General features: G+C 36.6%; 1 protein-coding gene across 1 annotated transcript in view; it reads right to left on the bottom strand.

The window, feature by feature from the left end:
* Window positions 1-3128: 3128 nt before the first annotated feature.
* Window positions 3129-16267, bottom strand: part of MDFIC (MyoD family inhibitor domain containing) — an 88254-nt gene continuing 75115 nt past the window's right edge. The window contains exon 5 of the mRNA XM_019418066.2: window positions 3129-5852. Coding sequence (XP_019273611.2) covers window positions 5605-5852 — 248 coding nt within the window. The 3' untranslated portion in view covers window positions 3129-5604. The remainder of the gene's footprint in view (window positions 5853-16267) is intronic.

The following is a 16267-nucleotide window of genomic DNA, read 5'->3' as shown; positions in this document are numbered from 1 at the left end:
GGATTTGTTCTTTTTTAAGCACCGAGTTTGAGTAAAAGAAATGCTTTAATTCTGTTATGCATTGCATATCTTTGCTTTAACTAATCTGTAGTTCTGATTCTTACCATTGCTTCATTTTCTTCAGTGATTGGAATTTAATTTTATTCATTAATTTGTGAATAATTAGATAAAAAAAATAATGTCCTCAGCAGCAAATTGCCTTTGGATTGCAATTTAATGTATTTTTACCAGAATATGTATTCTCGTTAAGTTGGCATAATAGTTTACTAAAATGTAATTGTGTAAATATGCCCAATTATCCTTTCTGATGATCTAAGAAAATCTAATAGAATATGTATTCGTGAGTATTTCCCTCCTCCTCCGCCTCAACACCAATAAAACGCCCTTCCTGCAGAGCTGATCACAGATGCCTTGTCATCTGAAGGTGTTACTTTTAAAAGATACTCTCCTTATCTCTCAGGCACTATTCATGTCCTTGAAAGAACTGTGCATTCTGATTGAGGGATCATATGACGTCCACATTAAATTATATAATAAAGGTGATCTCAAGACTCTAAGAGTCAGACACACATGATGAACTGTGCTTTCTAGGTTTTGAGATGACATTTTAACACGTCTTTTGTTTCACTCGAAGATTGCTCGAGATCCTAACTATTTGTAGGTGTTTGACACCGCTCCGCCACATCTGTAATTGGCAGAGCATCCAGCAGACAGGCTCTGTACATCTTTACACTGCAACCTACCAAGTTAAGAAATGTATTGGTTCAATATAAAACAGCAGGCTGTTTTTAGACATAGTTACTAGTGCACAAGCTTTAATATGGCTTGGCTTCATCCTATAATGAGATCTTTTGGTTCCCTGCTCAACAGGCTTTTATTCCTTTGCAAAAGGCTATGAACTATGTCAAGTGGATCAGCTGCTTTTGTACACCCTCTTTCTTGGCTTTGGAACGTAATTCTTTTGCTTCTACCCCTTTATGCATCAGACAGAACTTAAGAACCTTTTCAATTTTTCAAGCTAAACTTAGAATTGGTTTGAATTTGCTTTTTACTATTTTCCTAATAATTACATTCTCAACTGAACCTCGCACAAAGACCTGCCTGGAAGTGAGCACTTAATTGCAAAGCTCTGCTTTGTCTTTAACATGTGTTATCTATACCCCATGTTGGTAATGTGTCAAAGGATGGTTATCTAACGTGATTTCTTCACGGTCACCTCCCAAGTAAATGCAGGGCTCTGTTTTAGCAAGCACTGAGGCAACAGATGGAGGGCATAAATAACAGACAAACGGTGGAACTGGAACTAGTGGCCACAGGTCAGTGGGAAGGCAGGAAACTACTCATGAGGACATTTGGCGGCTTGGGAGCTATCGGTGTAGTCCCCGTGGAAACCGTCACACTATTGTCCCAGTTTGATGAAGCACAGGGTGGTGCAGGCTTCTGCTTGCCTAGAGATCCTGTGTTCTACAGGGTGGGGCTCGGCTGTGGCTGTGCTCAGACTCCTTTTCGATCCAGACTGCCTATTGAGTTCATTAAAATTTGATCATTTATATGGTGTTTTCATTCACAGTCCTTTAAGGTCAAGGGAGCAGTCATTGTTGGAAATTTTGAGATGTGAAAAAACATGGTGGATTTAGTCACCACTGACGGTTTTTATAAAAACACCCTCCACTTTAGGGCTGCATCATAATGCTATCACCTTTCTATAAGCTCTTCTACAGAATCTCTAATAGAAAATGAGCAAGGAAATACAGTTTTCTCCTGGGAGGTGCCAAACTTCTTACCTAGGTTGAAACTACGTGAGGGTTCTGACCCCATTGAGGTATCTAGAGAAAGTAGGGGCGCCCGGTGGCTCAGTCGGTTAAGCGTCCGACTTTGGCTCAGATCATGATCTCACGGTTCATGAGTTCGAGTCCTGAATCGGGCCTTGTGCTGACAACCCCGAGCCTGGAGCCTGCTTCGGATTCTGTGTCTCCCTCTTCCTCGGCCCCACACTTGCTCACGCCCTGTCTCTGTCTCTCAAAAATCATCAAACATTGAAAAAATTAAAAATAGGCACTTGTAAATGTATTGGTTATAGTGGGAAATGGAGATGAAGGGTTAAAGGGACACCCTTGTAAAAATTCTTGATTAAAAGCTATAAATAGTAAGTGTGGAATAAACTCTATTAATATATTAACTACTGTTTAAAATAAAAATGGTGTGCTTTACTACATTAGTGTAAAGGGAAAATAAAAATGGATATTATAGCATTTGATGAAATTTCATCCTGCCTGTCAGATTAGATGTAATAAACCTACAGGCCAACAAATCACAAGTAATTGGAAAGGGCATAAAGGTCTTGAATAATTTGAAAAATAATCTCATTAATAAATAAACTTATTCTTTAGGTGGTTGGGTAAATCTAAGCATTTAAACTGAAAGGCAAGAAGGCAAGCCACAGACTCAGGACTCCAGTCTTATTTATGTTAGGCAGTGACTTTGACATTTATAACATTAGAATCTAGGGCACTGATAGAGTTTGTATGGATAAAGAATGGAAAGTTATTACATAAGGTTGCCTTGGTTACTCCTTGAACTGTTCAGAAAAATACTGACTACTTTAGGTGAGAAAAACGGATGTAGTTAATAGACGAAGAATATAAAAATTAAATATTCCTAAATAGCCTTCTGCTAAATAAATGATTTGGGGGGGTTAAATACTATAAAGCCTTTCCTACTACTTAAAAATTATACCACTAAAAACCCTAGATGAAAATACTTCTGCTGATTTAACTTTTGGGTAAAATTCATTAAATCTAATATCCAATCTCATAGATTTTGTGTGTGTGTGTAATCTCAGTATATACATTAAAAATAAAATGACCTTTTTTTCCACTTATTTACTTAGGAATTATTTCCCAACTTATAACAACCATTTACCTAAGACTATGTTTTAAAATACCGTATTAACTATGATTTGTGGTATAAACTGATCTGAATCTTTCATAGTTCATTTATGAGCGTGAGTCATGTGATTTACATAAGGAAATATGAAATCTTCAGAAAGGGAAGTAACAAAGAAAAGTCTCAAGTTTTAAACTATAGTTGAATTAATTCAAATATCAGTATAACAATTAGATAGGAAATATGCTAAAGCCCAATAGAGAATTTTTTTTATTTCAAAATAATGTATTCAGGATAATACAGGTCCAGTTTAAAAATATTTCAGGTTAAGTTTCCACATTTGAAAAGAGACCAAATCTATAACTGTACACTGTAGCACTTAGTCATGATGGCCATGTAATTCAACAAAACATTTTACAAACAGAAATTCTAACATATATTTAAAACTATTTTCACATTTTCCTACTTTTGTTTTTTTTTTTCATTTTTAAAAATCATACAAGACACTTTATGGCATGACTGGAGTAGACAATAGAGGAAAAGTCCTGTGAACATAAATAGGAAAATAAAATTCTGCTATCAATTAATGTTCTCTGTTAAGGAAAAACATTACTTTAAAAGTGCTAATATTTTCATTGCAAATAGGGGCAGAATATACTTAAATATTAGATAAACCACTTGGTTGAAAAATTTTGCATGATAAAAAGTGACATTTTAACAATTCTAGGTCATTAGAAGGCTTTACATATCAATACACAGATGATATTCTTATATCCTAATATATACGCATAAGTTAACATTGGGTATATGTAAATATTCAGATTCTGGTTACTATGAAATAGTACAAAGATGTTCTTATATTTAATGTAACAAATGAAAGACACTCTTGAGACAAGAGAAAGACAGCTGTTTCCTAGAATTCTATTTAAACCCGACAATTTAAAGGTTGTGTGTGTGTATACACACGCACATAGCACTGAAAAGGGGATTCAAGAGTTTGCCGACTTTTTAAGTCCTTTCAGTAATGACAGAAGTAGAACTAGGTTTTATCTCAAAGGAAAAACTGTAGGTGACATTCCTATGCTTGAGGTTTAAAACCTTTCTGAAAAGGGTAGGTTTGTTAAAGGCTTCCTAAAAAAATGCATTTGTTTTTATCATGAGTTTGAATTTCAACTAGAAGAACTGAAAATAACTATTAATCCAAAAGTGCGCTTTCAGAATTTCTACGAGGAATTACATTAACTCAAACCAAACTACAATTTTGCGGAGACCAGATTTAGTAGGAAAGCACATAGTATGGAAATGTACTCCCCCTTTCATCTGGGCTACATGAAGTTTCTACGTCTTACTATGTACTTAGTCTCATAATTGACTTATTTCTTTACTCTTGCAGCATCTTCATAACCTGTCCTGTTGGTTTAATTTAACATAAAATTGCAATAGTGAAATCTGGTCACAGTAGTGGACGTCAAGTTTCCCACGGCTTTGGAAGGAATGGTTTACATTTAAGATGAGCTGTGTTTATAAAATATAACATTGGTTATGAAGCAAAACAAACAACCTTCCTTCCCTATAAAGAGACTTAAAGCTCTTAAAAAATTAAAAAAAGAAAACAAACATTTTGAATAAATCAAAATCAGAATACTGGGATTTTAGTATTAAAAAAATCACCTAATTTAAATGCAATTTGTCAAAAGCATTCCACGTTCTTCATAAAATAGAGCTATTTTAATAAATCATTATGTTCTTGCCAAAAACTTTATCACATTTAAATTATGTGTAAAAAGTTATTGTGTAATTTTAGTTAAATTTGATAGTCTTAAAAAAAAAAGCTGTATTCCTGCAACTAAAGAAAATACATACTTATGGCATTTTTCTTTCAACTGCTTCAGGACAGACACAGTTCAGGCTCCCCACCTAAAACTTGGTCCTAAATCTAATTCATTCAAGCCATAGATGGATCACTCATCCTAAAAGGCCTCTTCAAACACCATCTTTTCCTTGAGGCCTTGTGCATATTCCAGTAGACAAGAGCTGTTCTCTGTGTATTCCTAGGGCCTTTTCAGTCTTTCTCGTGCATAATCCTCACTTCAGTATGCCTTGAGGAATGGTTCATACTGTACAGGTCTCTTTGCTCTGTTAAACTGTACACTCCTCTAGATGAGAGTTGAATGGCATCCGTCTCTGCATCTGAGCAGGCGATTATACACAGGAGGAGCTCAATGTCTGTTGAACAAGTGGAGAAAGTGAGAACAGAGCACGGAGATTAGCACGGGGCGCCCAACTACGGTGTGGGTTTGTTTCCCAAAGTTCACTTGAAAGGAAAGAAACGCTTACTTTGAACCATGGAGAGATAAACATCAAAAATAAACTGTCTGGTTTAAATACCCACAGAGAAATAATACATTTGGAGCAAGAGGCTCCTAGGAATTGTTAAAAGAAATAGAAATGTGTATAAAAGGAGGAGACATTTAGCTTTTTTTTTTTTTTTTTGGTCAAAATGTCCCTCAGTCATTGTAACCTATGAAGTTTACAAGTAGTTAAAATTTCACATATTAAACCACGTAGATTTGGTTAGAGAAGGCTTTCAGAGATTACTTAATGAGTTAACAGTGCAAATACTGGCTTGCTTCATGAGAATCTTACCATGGGCTTTTCTGCCCCCTTAAAAGAAAAATCTTAAAACTCTCCAGTTTTAACACAACAGAAGATAAATATCTATGAAGGAAAACAAATTCCACAGCATTCCATACAGATTTCCAAACAGTCTGATGATTCACAACAGGCATCCATGATGCCACAATCCATGTCACAAGGGCAGTTACAGTCATCTCCCATTTCATCTCCACAGCAACAGCAGCAGGCTTCTGAGGTGCAGATGCCACACGAAGCTTGGCCCAGGACAATATTGCAGAGGGTCAGGAATTCACAGAACAAGCAGGCCAGGATACAGTGGACACAGCAATCTTCATTTTCAGTTGGGAAGGGACCACATATGAGAGAAAGAATGAACACAATTACATAAGTCAGCAACGGACGGAATTAATAAGAATTGATCAAAATAAGGAATCCGGAACGCAGTGACAGGCACTCCTAGAAGTCTTTCCGGGGGCTGGAAGCTCACAAAGAAACTTAAGTTAAATTTTCGAGGAGGAATCTTGAGACGTAGGTATTGCATTCAGGAAAAAAAACAAAAAACAAAAAACAAAAAAAACCAGATCATTGTTGTGTATACTGCTGCGTGCTCACAGGTTAGATTTTATGTCACCTTCATACATTGTGCCGTGGTCCTGGTCCTAGGTTCCGCTTCTCTGTGTCTCTTACCCATCGTCCCTATATGCTACTGCTCTCTATAACAGAGGCTCAAACAATTCTGTGACAGTAAAGTCCTTTAGAAGTAGAAATTTGACTGCTCCACCCACCTGCTCCAAAATTGGAAGGAAAAAAAAATTCAATAGGATACATTCAGTATATTATTGAGTACATCATGATGTATAAGGTACTTGAAATGTTCTAAAGAGCTAACGAGCTAGATTATTATGATATTAAGAAACTAGTGTTTAACTGGCACTAAGCCAGTTCTATTCAGTATGCCTTCAAACAAATACTCCTATTTAACCACTCGTAACATTTCTGACCTTAACTTTCTATTCTGCTTGGGAAAGCTTGTATTTCAAAGCTGAAAGCGGAACCTACAAAACTCACTTGACATTGAAGAACATTTAACTGAGTATTATGAAAGCCCTAAGAATATTACTGATCATTAGATTATTTATGTATTAATCATAAACTACACCATACATCAAACTATCTGTAATGGATCTATCGATTTTATTTTTTTTTAATTTTTTTTAACATTTTATTTATTTTTGAGACAGAGAGAGACACAGCATGAACGGGGGAGGGGCAGAGAGAGAAGGAGACACAGAATCGGAAGCAGGCTCCAGGCTCTGAGCCATCAGCCCAGAGCCTGACGTGGGGCTCGAACTCGCAGACCGCGAGATCGTGACCTGAGCTGAAGTCGGACGCTCAACCGACTGAGCCACCCAGGCGCCCCAAGGATCTATCGATTTTAAAGGGGGGAAAGAATGGTCATCCCACCTAGACTCAGAAGTAGAGGGTTATATCTTTGAAGCCTCCTTTAGTCCCTTTCTAATAACTATATTTTCCTCTCCTGAGATATGATCAATGTCTTGAGTTTTGACTCAATCTTTCCCTTACTTACCATTGTACTTTTTGCAACAGTGAATGTGTAAACATCCCTACATAGCCGATCAGAAGGGAAATGATACCTTATGAATTCCTGTGAGTAGCATTTTTTGCTCAACACTTTGTTTCAGATTTCCCGTCACTGATTCATGTCACTATAGTTCACTTATTTTCCAGGTGTTGAGTATCCCAACTGATTTAATATGCCATAATTTATTTATCTGTACTATTTATGAATATCTTTGTCATTTCCAGTGTTTCTGCTACTCCAAACATCACTGTTGGGAATGGTTTTGTGCAAGTGTCTGAGAACATACATGATATATAACTAGCAGAACTGCTGGCTCATGGGATATGCAAACGGGTTGTCCAAAGCGATTGCTCCAGAGTTTACTTGCACAAACCAAGTTTGAGAATGCTCACTGTCTGCATCCTCACCAATCTTGGGAACTGTCATACTTTCATATATGCCCATTAGGTGAGTGCGAAACAACATCTCATGGTGGTTTTACTTTGTATTTACTTACTTACTAGTAAGTTGGGACATCTTTTCATGTTTGGCCATTCATGCGGTCTCTTTGAAACACGTGTTCAGGATGTTCATGTTTTCCCCTCATTTTTCTATTAAGTTGTGCTTTTACTAATTTGTAGAAGTTCTCCATAGGTTCAAGATACCAATCCTTTCTCAAAAATGACTGTGGCTTTTCTTAGGTGGCTTTTCTTATGGCTTTTCTTAGGTTATGTGGCTGTTCTTAGGTTAAAGTAAAATAAGAGACAGATGAGTGAATTTTCAGACCTTGAGAGTTAAATAAAGAGAAATCCAAATCAAATCTTGTTGTTAGCTAGAGATATGGGATTGATTATATGGCTAAGGAGGAGGCATTAACAAGATCTGGTAACAGAATGAAATAAAAAGTTTTAATGGCTGATTCAAAAGAAGGGGAGCCCAGCCCTGCCGATAGGGAGGGAGAAAGAGAGAGGGAGAGGGAGAAGAAGCCAACAATCAGGAGGGAGAGACTGAATGTGATGAGTAAGAAATCAACAGCCTTCAGAATAATTCCAAACTAAACAGCTCATTGCTACTCACAGGATGTCCCTATTTGTTGGCAAATGAAAATCCCTTCCTGATTTTAGATGATGACAGTTGTCATACAGAAATAAGAAGCCCTAAGCCCAGAATAGGATCTGTCCAAATTCCTATTTTAGCCAACAAGATTCACAGATCAATTTAAGTCTGTTAAACCCCCTTTGTATTTTTAGCAAACAAAATGAAAAAATGAAAGTTCTTAGCTGTAAATAGATCAAATACTCCTTTCTAGCCTATCTTCTACAACAAAATGTGATTTCTGTAACTAATAGGTATGAGTGGTTGTCTTTCATAGAATGGGAAGCCTAGCATAAATAAAGGAAAATTATTTATTTTCATATTAAGAAATATGGTATCTTAGAGAAAATGTTTTGATTATTTTTTTAAAAAACTATTTTAGATACTTTGTACTGATCTCTATTTAAGGCTTTTTCCAAATATTAATTCACTTAATTTTAATAATACTCTCAAGAGGCAGCCCTGGTATTATCCATATTTTACCAATATAGACGTAGAGAAAATTGAGAACATTTGCCCAGAGTCATACAGGCTGTAAGGAACAGAGTCGGGGTGAGAACCACATGGTTCGCAGGGAAAGGCCCTGCTCTAATCCAGCATGCTGTGTTGACCGCAGGGGTGGACCGCTTGGTTCATCTTCCTTGGGGGAAGATCAGTTATAAACCCCCACCTTCCTGATTTGTCTTGATCTGTTTTTAGCCTTGATTCATGTCCCTTTCCTTTCTAAAGATGATTCTGAATTTCACCTTGAATGAAGAGTTGATAGTAGAGGTTAACCTTCAACAACTAAGAGCAAAGTTTATGAGCTGGAGAACTGATACACTGCCAGTAACACTGTGGAGACAGACATCAGAAGGTGGGCAGCCAAGAGAGCAGGTCTCAAAAGACACAAATCTGTACATGGAAAACGTAAACATTAAAGTCCACAGTTATAGGAACAAAAGCAGTGAACAGATTATGTAGGAATTCTGGTACAACATGGTAATGACACAGGTTTTAAAAGAATCAATTCTCTAGGTCAATACTAAAACTAAAAAAATAAAAATAAAAATAAAAAAAGACATCCTCTTAGAACATAGGTCCTACATAATTCACTAGAAAACCATTTTGAGCTACTCCGAAAAACCAATCTATTAAAGGGCACCTTTAAAAAAGCCACAAACCAAACTGCACCTTAGAGATTAAAGTGATACATGTACCACACACACAGTCCTTACCTGTACTTTACAAGAACTTCCGAGGTATGAAAACAACAAAAGAAACAAAAGCATCCCTAGATCCTATCAAATCAATTTCATAATCTGATTTTTATTCCTTGCCCAAAACATTTCTTTTCGTTGGGTTCTAGAAAGAGCAGTTTGTGACTGGGTCAATGAAAAGGTTAAACTGAGACAAAATAGCTGATAGAGTTTCTTCCACTGTCACCCCCACCACCCCCAGGGGAATCAAGAATCATAAAAGGCATTACAATGTTGGTTTTATCTGAAGCAAAGAGAAGATTCTAAGAATTAGCAAACTAAGAAGACTTCAATAGAGAAACTTTGAAAAAGAAGAGTTGTCTGCATCGATGATAGTTCACAGTCAGAAATAATTTTTCCCCCCTGTTCTTGAGGTTTTTCATTTTTATGGTTTTATTCAGTCATACTTGCAGTTTTTGCCAAAAGCATTTAACCTCTGAGAAGCCAACTAGGTTCTGGGAAGGATGCCTGTCCCAAACTGGGCCAAGCGAGAATTGCACAATTCAATGTGCTAGTGAGAGGGGAACTCAGCACAAGACTGACAGCTACTGTAAATTGAGGAACACAAAGGCACATACCAGCAGCCAAGTATCTTGCAAGAAAGCATAAAAGGAAAAGTTTAGTGCAACATTTGATTTAAAAAAACCAAAACTGTTATGAATGACTACAGACACAAACCCAAACAAAATATCTGAATCCTATAAAAGGTCATCAGTGTTAAACCCCTGCAGCTGGTCTAGCTGGAAAACATCTGGCTGCCCCAGGCCTTGAAGGCAACAACAGAAACCTACTTCAACAGCATCTTAGGTGACTATGGAAATGTCCGTGACTGGCCCAAGGGGCTTTGGTCTGTTTAAAACGACACCGAAGACTCATTTTGCTAAGAACATGTTAATTTAATAATGAAATGATCCCAGATTGATTTACCTAAACATAGGTGGCCCCAAATGCTCAGAAAATAGGGGGGACAGCCATCAGAAAACTCTCTGCACAGCACATTCAGCTCTGTTATAAATGAGTCTATTACATTTCTTGAGTTTTCTTTTTTTAAGATGTGGTATGACAGATGCTCTGAATTTCTTGGAACAAAGACCCCAAACAGCAGAGTACTGGGAAGCGCAGAGCAGTGAATTCTGAGAACAACCCACAAACCAGATTTGTATGTGGTTTATCTCGACTAATCTCTAATAACGTTTCCTATGTCTTCAATGCTTGAAACGACTTTCTTACTTAACCAAGTCCCCAACAAGTAAACTATATACTGAGAAACAGAAGTTTGTTAACATTGTTAACAGGCTAATAGTATGCCAAAAAGCAACTGCAGATTAGAACATGAGCAGTCAATTATGTATAATTAGTCATTTGATAACTGCACGGAGACCAAACCTGACTTCACACCCAAAGCTACAGAGAACCCCCACGTGTTCCCATGTCTTGACCTGCTAAGGCTCACAACTAACAGGGCGTCCAAAGGGGCTCCCCGTACAGAGGATGCCTGATTGGTTGGTGGCATTCTTCTTCCCAGACACTGCTTGACTGCAACTGTTGTTTATCAAGGCAAAACCAGAAACCAGGCTAGAAGTGGGGGTTAGTAATCCTGAATTGCAGCCAGGATGGCTAAGTTAGTATCTGGCCTATGTGAAAAGCTAGCTGTGAGGGATGAGACACAGACATCTCCAGGGAGTTGTGCTCCTCAAGTGTTCATAGGGGCAGGAGATATTTACTAATACAGCACGGTAGCTCAGCTCCAAGTAGCTCTGAGTCTCCCAGCCAGAGGACGCACAGCGTTCTGGCCTACAGCCCTAGAATGACCCGCTGCCTGCATAAATTGGCCTGAAGCGTACCTCCTACACAGAACTCTGGCGCACTGCTGTCCCCGTGAGGCCATGCATCTTAGCCAGAACACAGTCAACATTTTCCTAGTGGGGAAGAAAGGGAGTTAGGTCAGGAGGTAAAGGAAAGAGAAGAGCGATATTTTCCACTGCAGTACAAAGAAGACCACACTTAGGAAAACCGAACAATTCTCTTTACTATTATCTTTCCTTTCGGCAAACTCAAAAGAACCTTGGAGAAAAAAAAAAAAAAAAAAAGGCACCGTTCTCCCACGGCCCAGAAGGGGACTCCTTGATAATTTTCCTAGCACATGTCCAAATTCTGGATTCCATCCTGTACCTATGAGAGGTGCATTTGCATTTTACATTACAGTAGGTGCAAGGTATAGATTTTTTTGCTTCTCTTATCCGTTTATCCTGCTGCATGCTCCATGGTTGATTCATTGAACATTCCAAACTCTCTAAGAGATTTGATCCAGTAATCGTCAGTCATTACTTAACTGTAGGACTGAGTCAAGTAGTCCTTTCTAAAGAGTCGCATCTTAAAAGTCTAGGAACATAACATATACACCTGAACACCTTCCCCTCCACCTCAGGAGCTGTACACAGAAATCTGAAGAGGACTAAAAGCTCAGTTAGTAGACGTGTTTATGTAAAGCATTTCACATGTTTAAAACATTTTCTGTTGTTGTCTACATGCCATTACACGTAGTTAAAATATGGGAAGAGAAGAGGGTAAAGAAAAGCTAAAAAATATAGGTGATGCACATAACATGTACATTAACTTACCGAATCTCTACAACACTAAGATCACAAATTTGATAGCTGGTAATAACAATACTGTCCTCAGAGGGTTACAGTGAAGATTATTGATTAACCATCTGAAGTGGTAACCAAGGTTATCACTCAGGTCATGATCTCACAGTTTGTGAGGTTGAGCCCCACATCAGGCTCAGCCCTAGCAGTGCAAAGCCTGCTTGGGATTTTCTTTCTCCCCTTTGCTGCTCCTCCCTTCCCCCCCCCCCCAAAATAAACTTAAAAAGTACTCAAGAAGGGATTTATCATGTAATTCTTATTAAATGTTGTTATAGCTATGAAGATAATAGAAAAATATTTATTTTAGGGAGGCCACACCTCTCTACCTACCAATAGACTTCATTCACTCTGATTACTACACCAAAATTGGGCCATTCCATTTTAAACTAAGGAGGTTTTATAAAAGGCTCAGTTCATAGTTCAAACACTTGAAAACAGAGACCCAAAATGGCAACTTTAAGAGACAGAATCTGCAGGAGTGAAGCAGAAATCTGCCCAGAAAAAAATTAGTAAATCTTGTGTTTGACTACAGCAGAAGACTTAAAATAATCATCTTTTTCCATATTTAAATGATCCGTTTATTTTCTCAGGAAGTTAGAAGGCATAAACACAGTAAGACTACACTTTATCTGAACCTATTCAATGCTGACTTTATTCAGCCAGCCAGTTGGAGTATCTCTAATCCAAAAAGTTCAATAAAGAAGTTGAATATAACTCTTAGAGAACCAAATCCACTTTAGACCTTAAAAGCATTTTCCTAGAAAGAATATGTCTGACAGTATCTCCTAAAATTGGTCACAATGGCATCTATGCCTAGGAAAAAAATACACTTTTTCATTAAAACTAGAGGATTTACATTCTTATGACTGTGTAAAAATGATCTAAGGAATGTCTCCACAAACCTTAATGTTTTTCCCATTTTTCACAACTGTGACTATTTCACAATTACCGTTTCAGTTTCCCCTCTGATCTGTGCATGCCTAAATACTGCACAAGGTACTGTTATGAAAAGAAATCTGTTTAAGTCAAATAGTACCTAATAGGGTGATCCTGCAAAAGGTGCTGGTGGTGATGATAAGAACAGTAAAATAACACCTTACTGTATCACATGCTTTTTATGTATTTATATTTATTGAGGTATAATTGACAGACTAAATTCTACTCCTGAAACCAATATTGCACTGTATGTTAACTAGAATTTAAATAAACATTTGAAATGAAAAAAAATATATAACGTATTAGTTTCAGGTGTACAACATAATGACTCAATATATCTGCACTGTGAAATGATCACCACGATGTCTAGTTAATATCTGCCACTCTAGTTTTTTTCCTTAGGAGAGCTTTTTCATATCTACTCTCTAAGCAACTTTTAGATATGCAATATATTAACTATAGTCAGCATGGTGTACATTACATCCCCACGGCTGATTTATTTTATAAGTGAAGTTTGTGACTTTTGGACTCCTTCATTCATTTTACCATGTCCACCCCCTGCCTCAGGCCACCACCAATCTGTTCTTTGTGAACTCATGGTTTTGGTTTTAGATGCCACATATGACTGAGATCATATGGTATTTGTCTTTTTCTGACTTACACACTTAGCATAATGCCCTCAAGGTCCATCCATATTGTTGGAAAGGTAAGATTTCTTTCTTTTTATGGCCGAATAACGTTCAGTTGTGTGTGTGTGTATGTGTGTGTGCACACACACACAAATATATCCTATATATATCCATCACATCTTCTTTACCCACTCATCCGTTGAGAAACATTGTTTCTATATCTTGACTATTATAAATAATGCTGCAGTGAACATGGGGGTGGATATATCTTTCTGAATTAGTCTTTTCATTTCTTTTGGATAAATACCCGAACTAGAATTAGTAGCTCATATGGTGGTTCTGTTTCTAATTGCTGAGCAACCTCCATACTCTTTTCAATTGTGACTAAACAAATTTACATTCCCACCAATAGTGCACTTTTTCCCATAACCTCAACAATACTTGATATTTATTGTTGCTAATAGCCAATCTGACAAGGTCGAGGTGGTATTTCATTATGGTTTTAATTTATATTTCCCTGACGATTAGTGATGTTGAGTGCCTTTTCATGTACCTGTTGGCCACTTGTATATCATCTTTGGAAAATTATCTATTGAGATCTTCTGCCCATTGTTAATCAGATAGTTGTTTTTTTTTTTTTTGTTTTTTTTGTTTTTTTTTTTTTGCTTTTGTATTGTAAGAATTCTGTCTATATTTTGGATATTAACTCCTCATTATATAGGTTTTGGAAATATTTTCTCCCATTCGATACGTTATGATTTTGTTTTGTTGGATTCCTTTGCGGGGCGGAAGCCTTTTAGTTTGATGTAGTCCCACTTGTTTATTTTAGGCTTGTTTTTGGTGTCAAGTCTAAAATCTTAGCACAAAAATAGAAGTCAAGGAGTAGCTTCCTGAGTATGTGTTCTTCTAGAAATTTTATGGTTGCAGATCTTAATAGTCTTCCATCTATTTGGAGTTAACGCTTGTGTATGGTACACAATAGTGATCCAGTTTCATTCTTTTGCATACGGCTGTCTAGTTTTTCCAGTACCATTTACTGAAGAGACTTTTACTCATTGCATATTCTTGGCTTGCTGTCAAAAATTAACTGACCATATATACATGGGTTTATTTCTGGGCGCTCTGTTCCACTGATCCATGTGTCTGTTTTTATGCCAGTACCATCATGTTCTGATTACCATAGTTTTGTAATATAGACTGAAATCAGAGAGTGTGATGCCTTCAGCTTTGTTGTTCTTTCTCAAGATTGCTTTGGCTATTCAGAGTCTTTTGTAGTTCCAAACAAACATCAGGATTATTTGTGCTATTAATGTCCTTGCCATTTTGATAGGGATTTCACTGAAACTGTAGATTGTTTTGGGTAGTAAGGACATTTTAACAATATTCTTCCAATCCATGAGCACAGAATATTTTCATACAGATTTAAGTTGTCTTAGGTTTCTTTCACCATGTCTGGTAGGTTTTCAGTGTATAAGTCTTTTACCTCCTTGGTTAAATTTATTCCTGTGTATTTTATTCTCTGATGCATTTTTAAATAACATTATTTTCTTAATTTCTCTTTCTGATAGTTTGTTATTAATGTATAGAAATGCCACAGATTTTTCATACTGATTTTGGATCCTGCAACTTTACTCAATTTGCTGATGAGGTCTAAGTTTTTTGAAGGAGGCTTTACCGTTTTCCACACATATCTGTGTCATCTGCAAATAGCAATAGTTTTACTTCTTACTTTCCAATTTGTATGTCTCCTGTTTCTTTTTCCTGATTAATTGCTCTGGTTGGAATTTACCATGTTGAATAAAAGTTGTGAGAGTGGGCATCCTTGTTTTATTGTTGATCTTAGAGGAAAAACTTTCAAGTTTTTCACCATTGAGTATGATGTTAGCTGTGGACTGGTCATATATGGCTTTTACTGTGTTGAGATACATACACTTTGTACACAATTGTTGAGATTTTTTATCATAAATTTTATTTTGAATTTTGTCAGAGGTTTTATGTACCTATAGATGACATTTTATTAAAATGGTATATACTTTATTTTATTATCCTTCATTTTATTAACATGGTATACACATTGATTTGCAGAAACTGAACTGTCCTTGCACCTCCGGAGTAAATCCTATCTGATCATAATCTCTGATCTTTCAACTGTACTGTTGAATTTTGTTTGTTAGTATTTTGTTAAAGATTTTTCCATGTATGTTTACCAGGGATACTGGCTTGCAATATTTTTTCTTTTTTTGTGGCATCCTTGTGTTGTTTTGTATCAGGGTAATGCTAGTCATATAAAAAATGAGTTTGGAAGTATTCCCTCCTCTTCTATTATTTTGGGAGAGTTTGAGAAGTATTGGTGTTACTTCTTTAAATATTTGGTAGAAATCACCAGTGAACCCATCTGGTCCCGACTTTTGTTTGTTGGGAGATCTTTGATTACTGATTCAATCTCCTTAGTAGTAATCAGTCTATTCAGATTTTCTATTTTATTGTGATAAAATAAATAGGTTTATTAGTTACAATAATAATAAATAAACCTGGTAAATTTATGTTTCTGAGAATTTATCCATTTCTTCTAGATGGTCAAATTTGTTGGCATGTAATTGTTCATAGTAGTCTCTT

The sequence above is a fragment of the Panthera pardus genome, unplaced genomic scaffold (assembly GCF_024362965.1).
Source record: "Panthera pardus isolate Hobbes unplaced genomic scaffold, ASM2436296v1 HiC_scaffold_8, whole genome shotgun sequence".
In the NCBI taxonomy this organism is placed as follows: Eukaryota; Metazoa; Chordata; class Mammalia; order Carnivora; family Felidae; genus Panthera; species Panthera pardus.
Note: the sequence above shows the minus strand (reverse complement) of the source record. Positions and strands in the feature narration are given on the sequence as shown.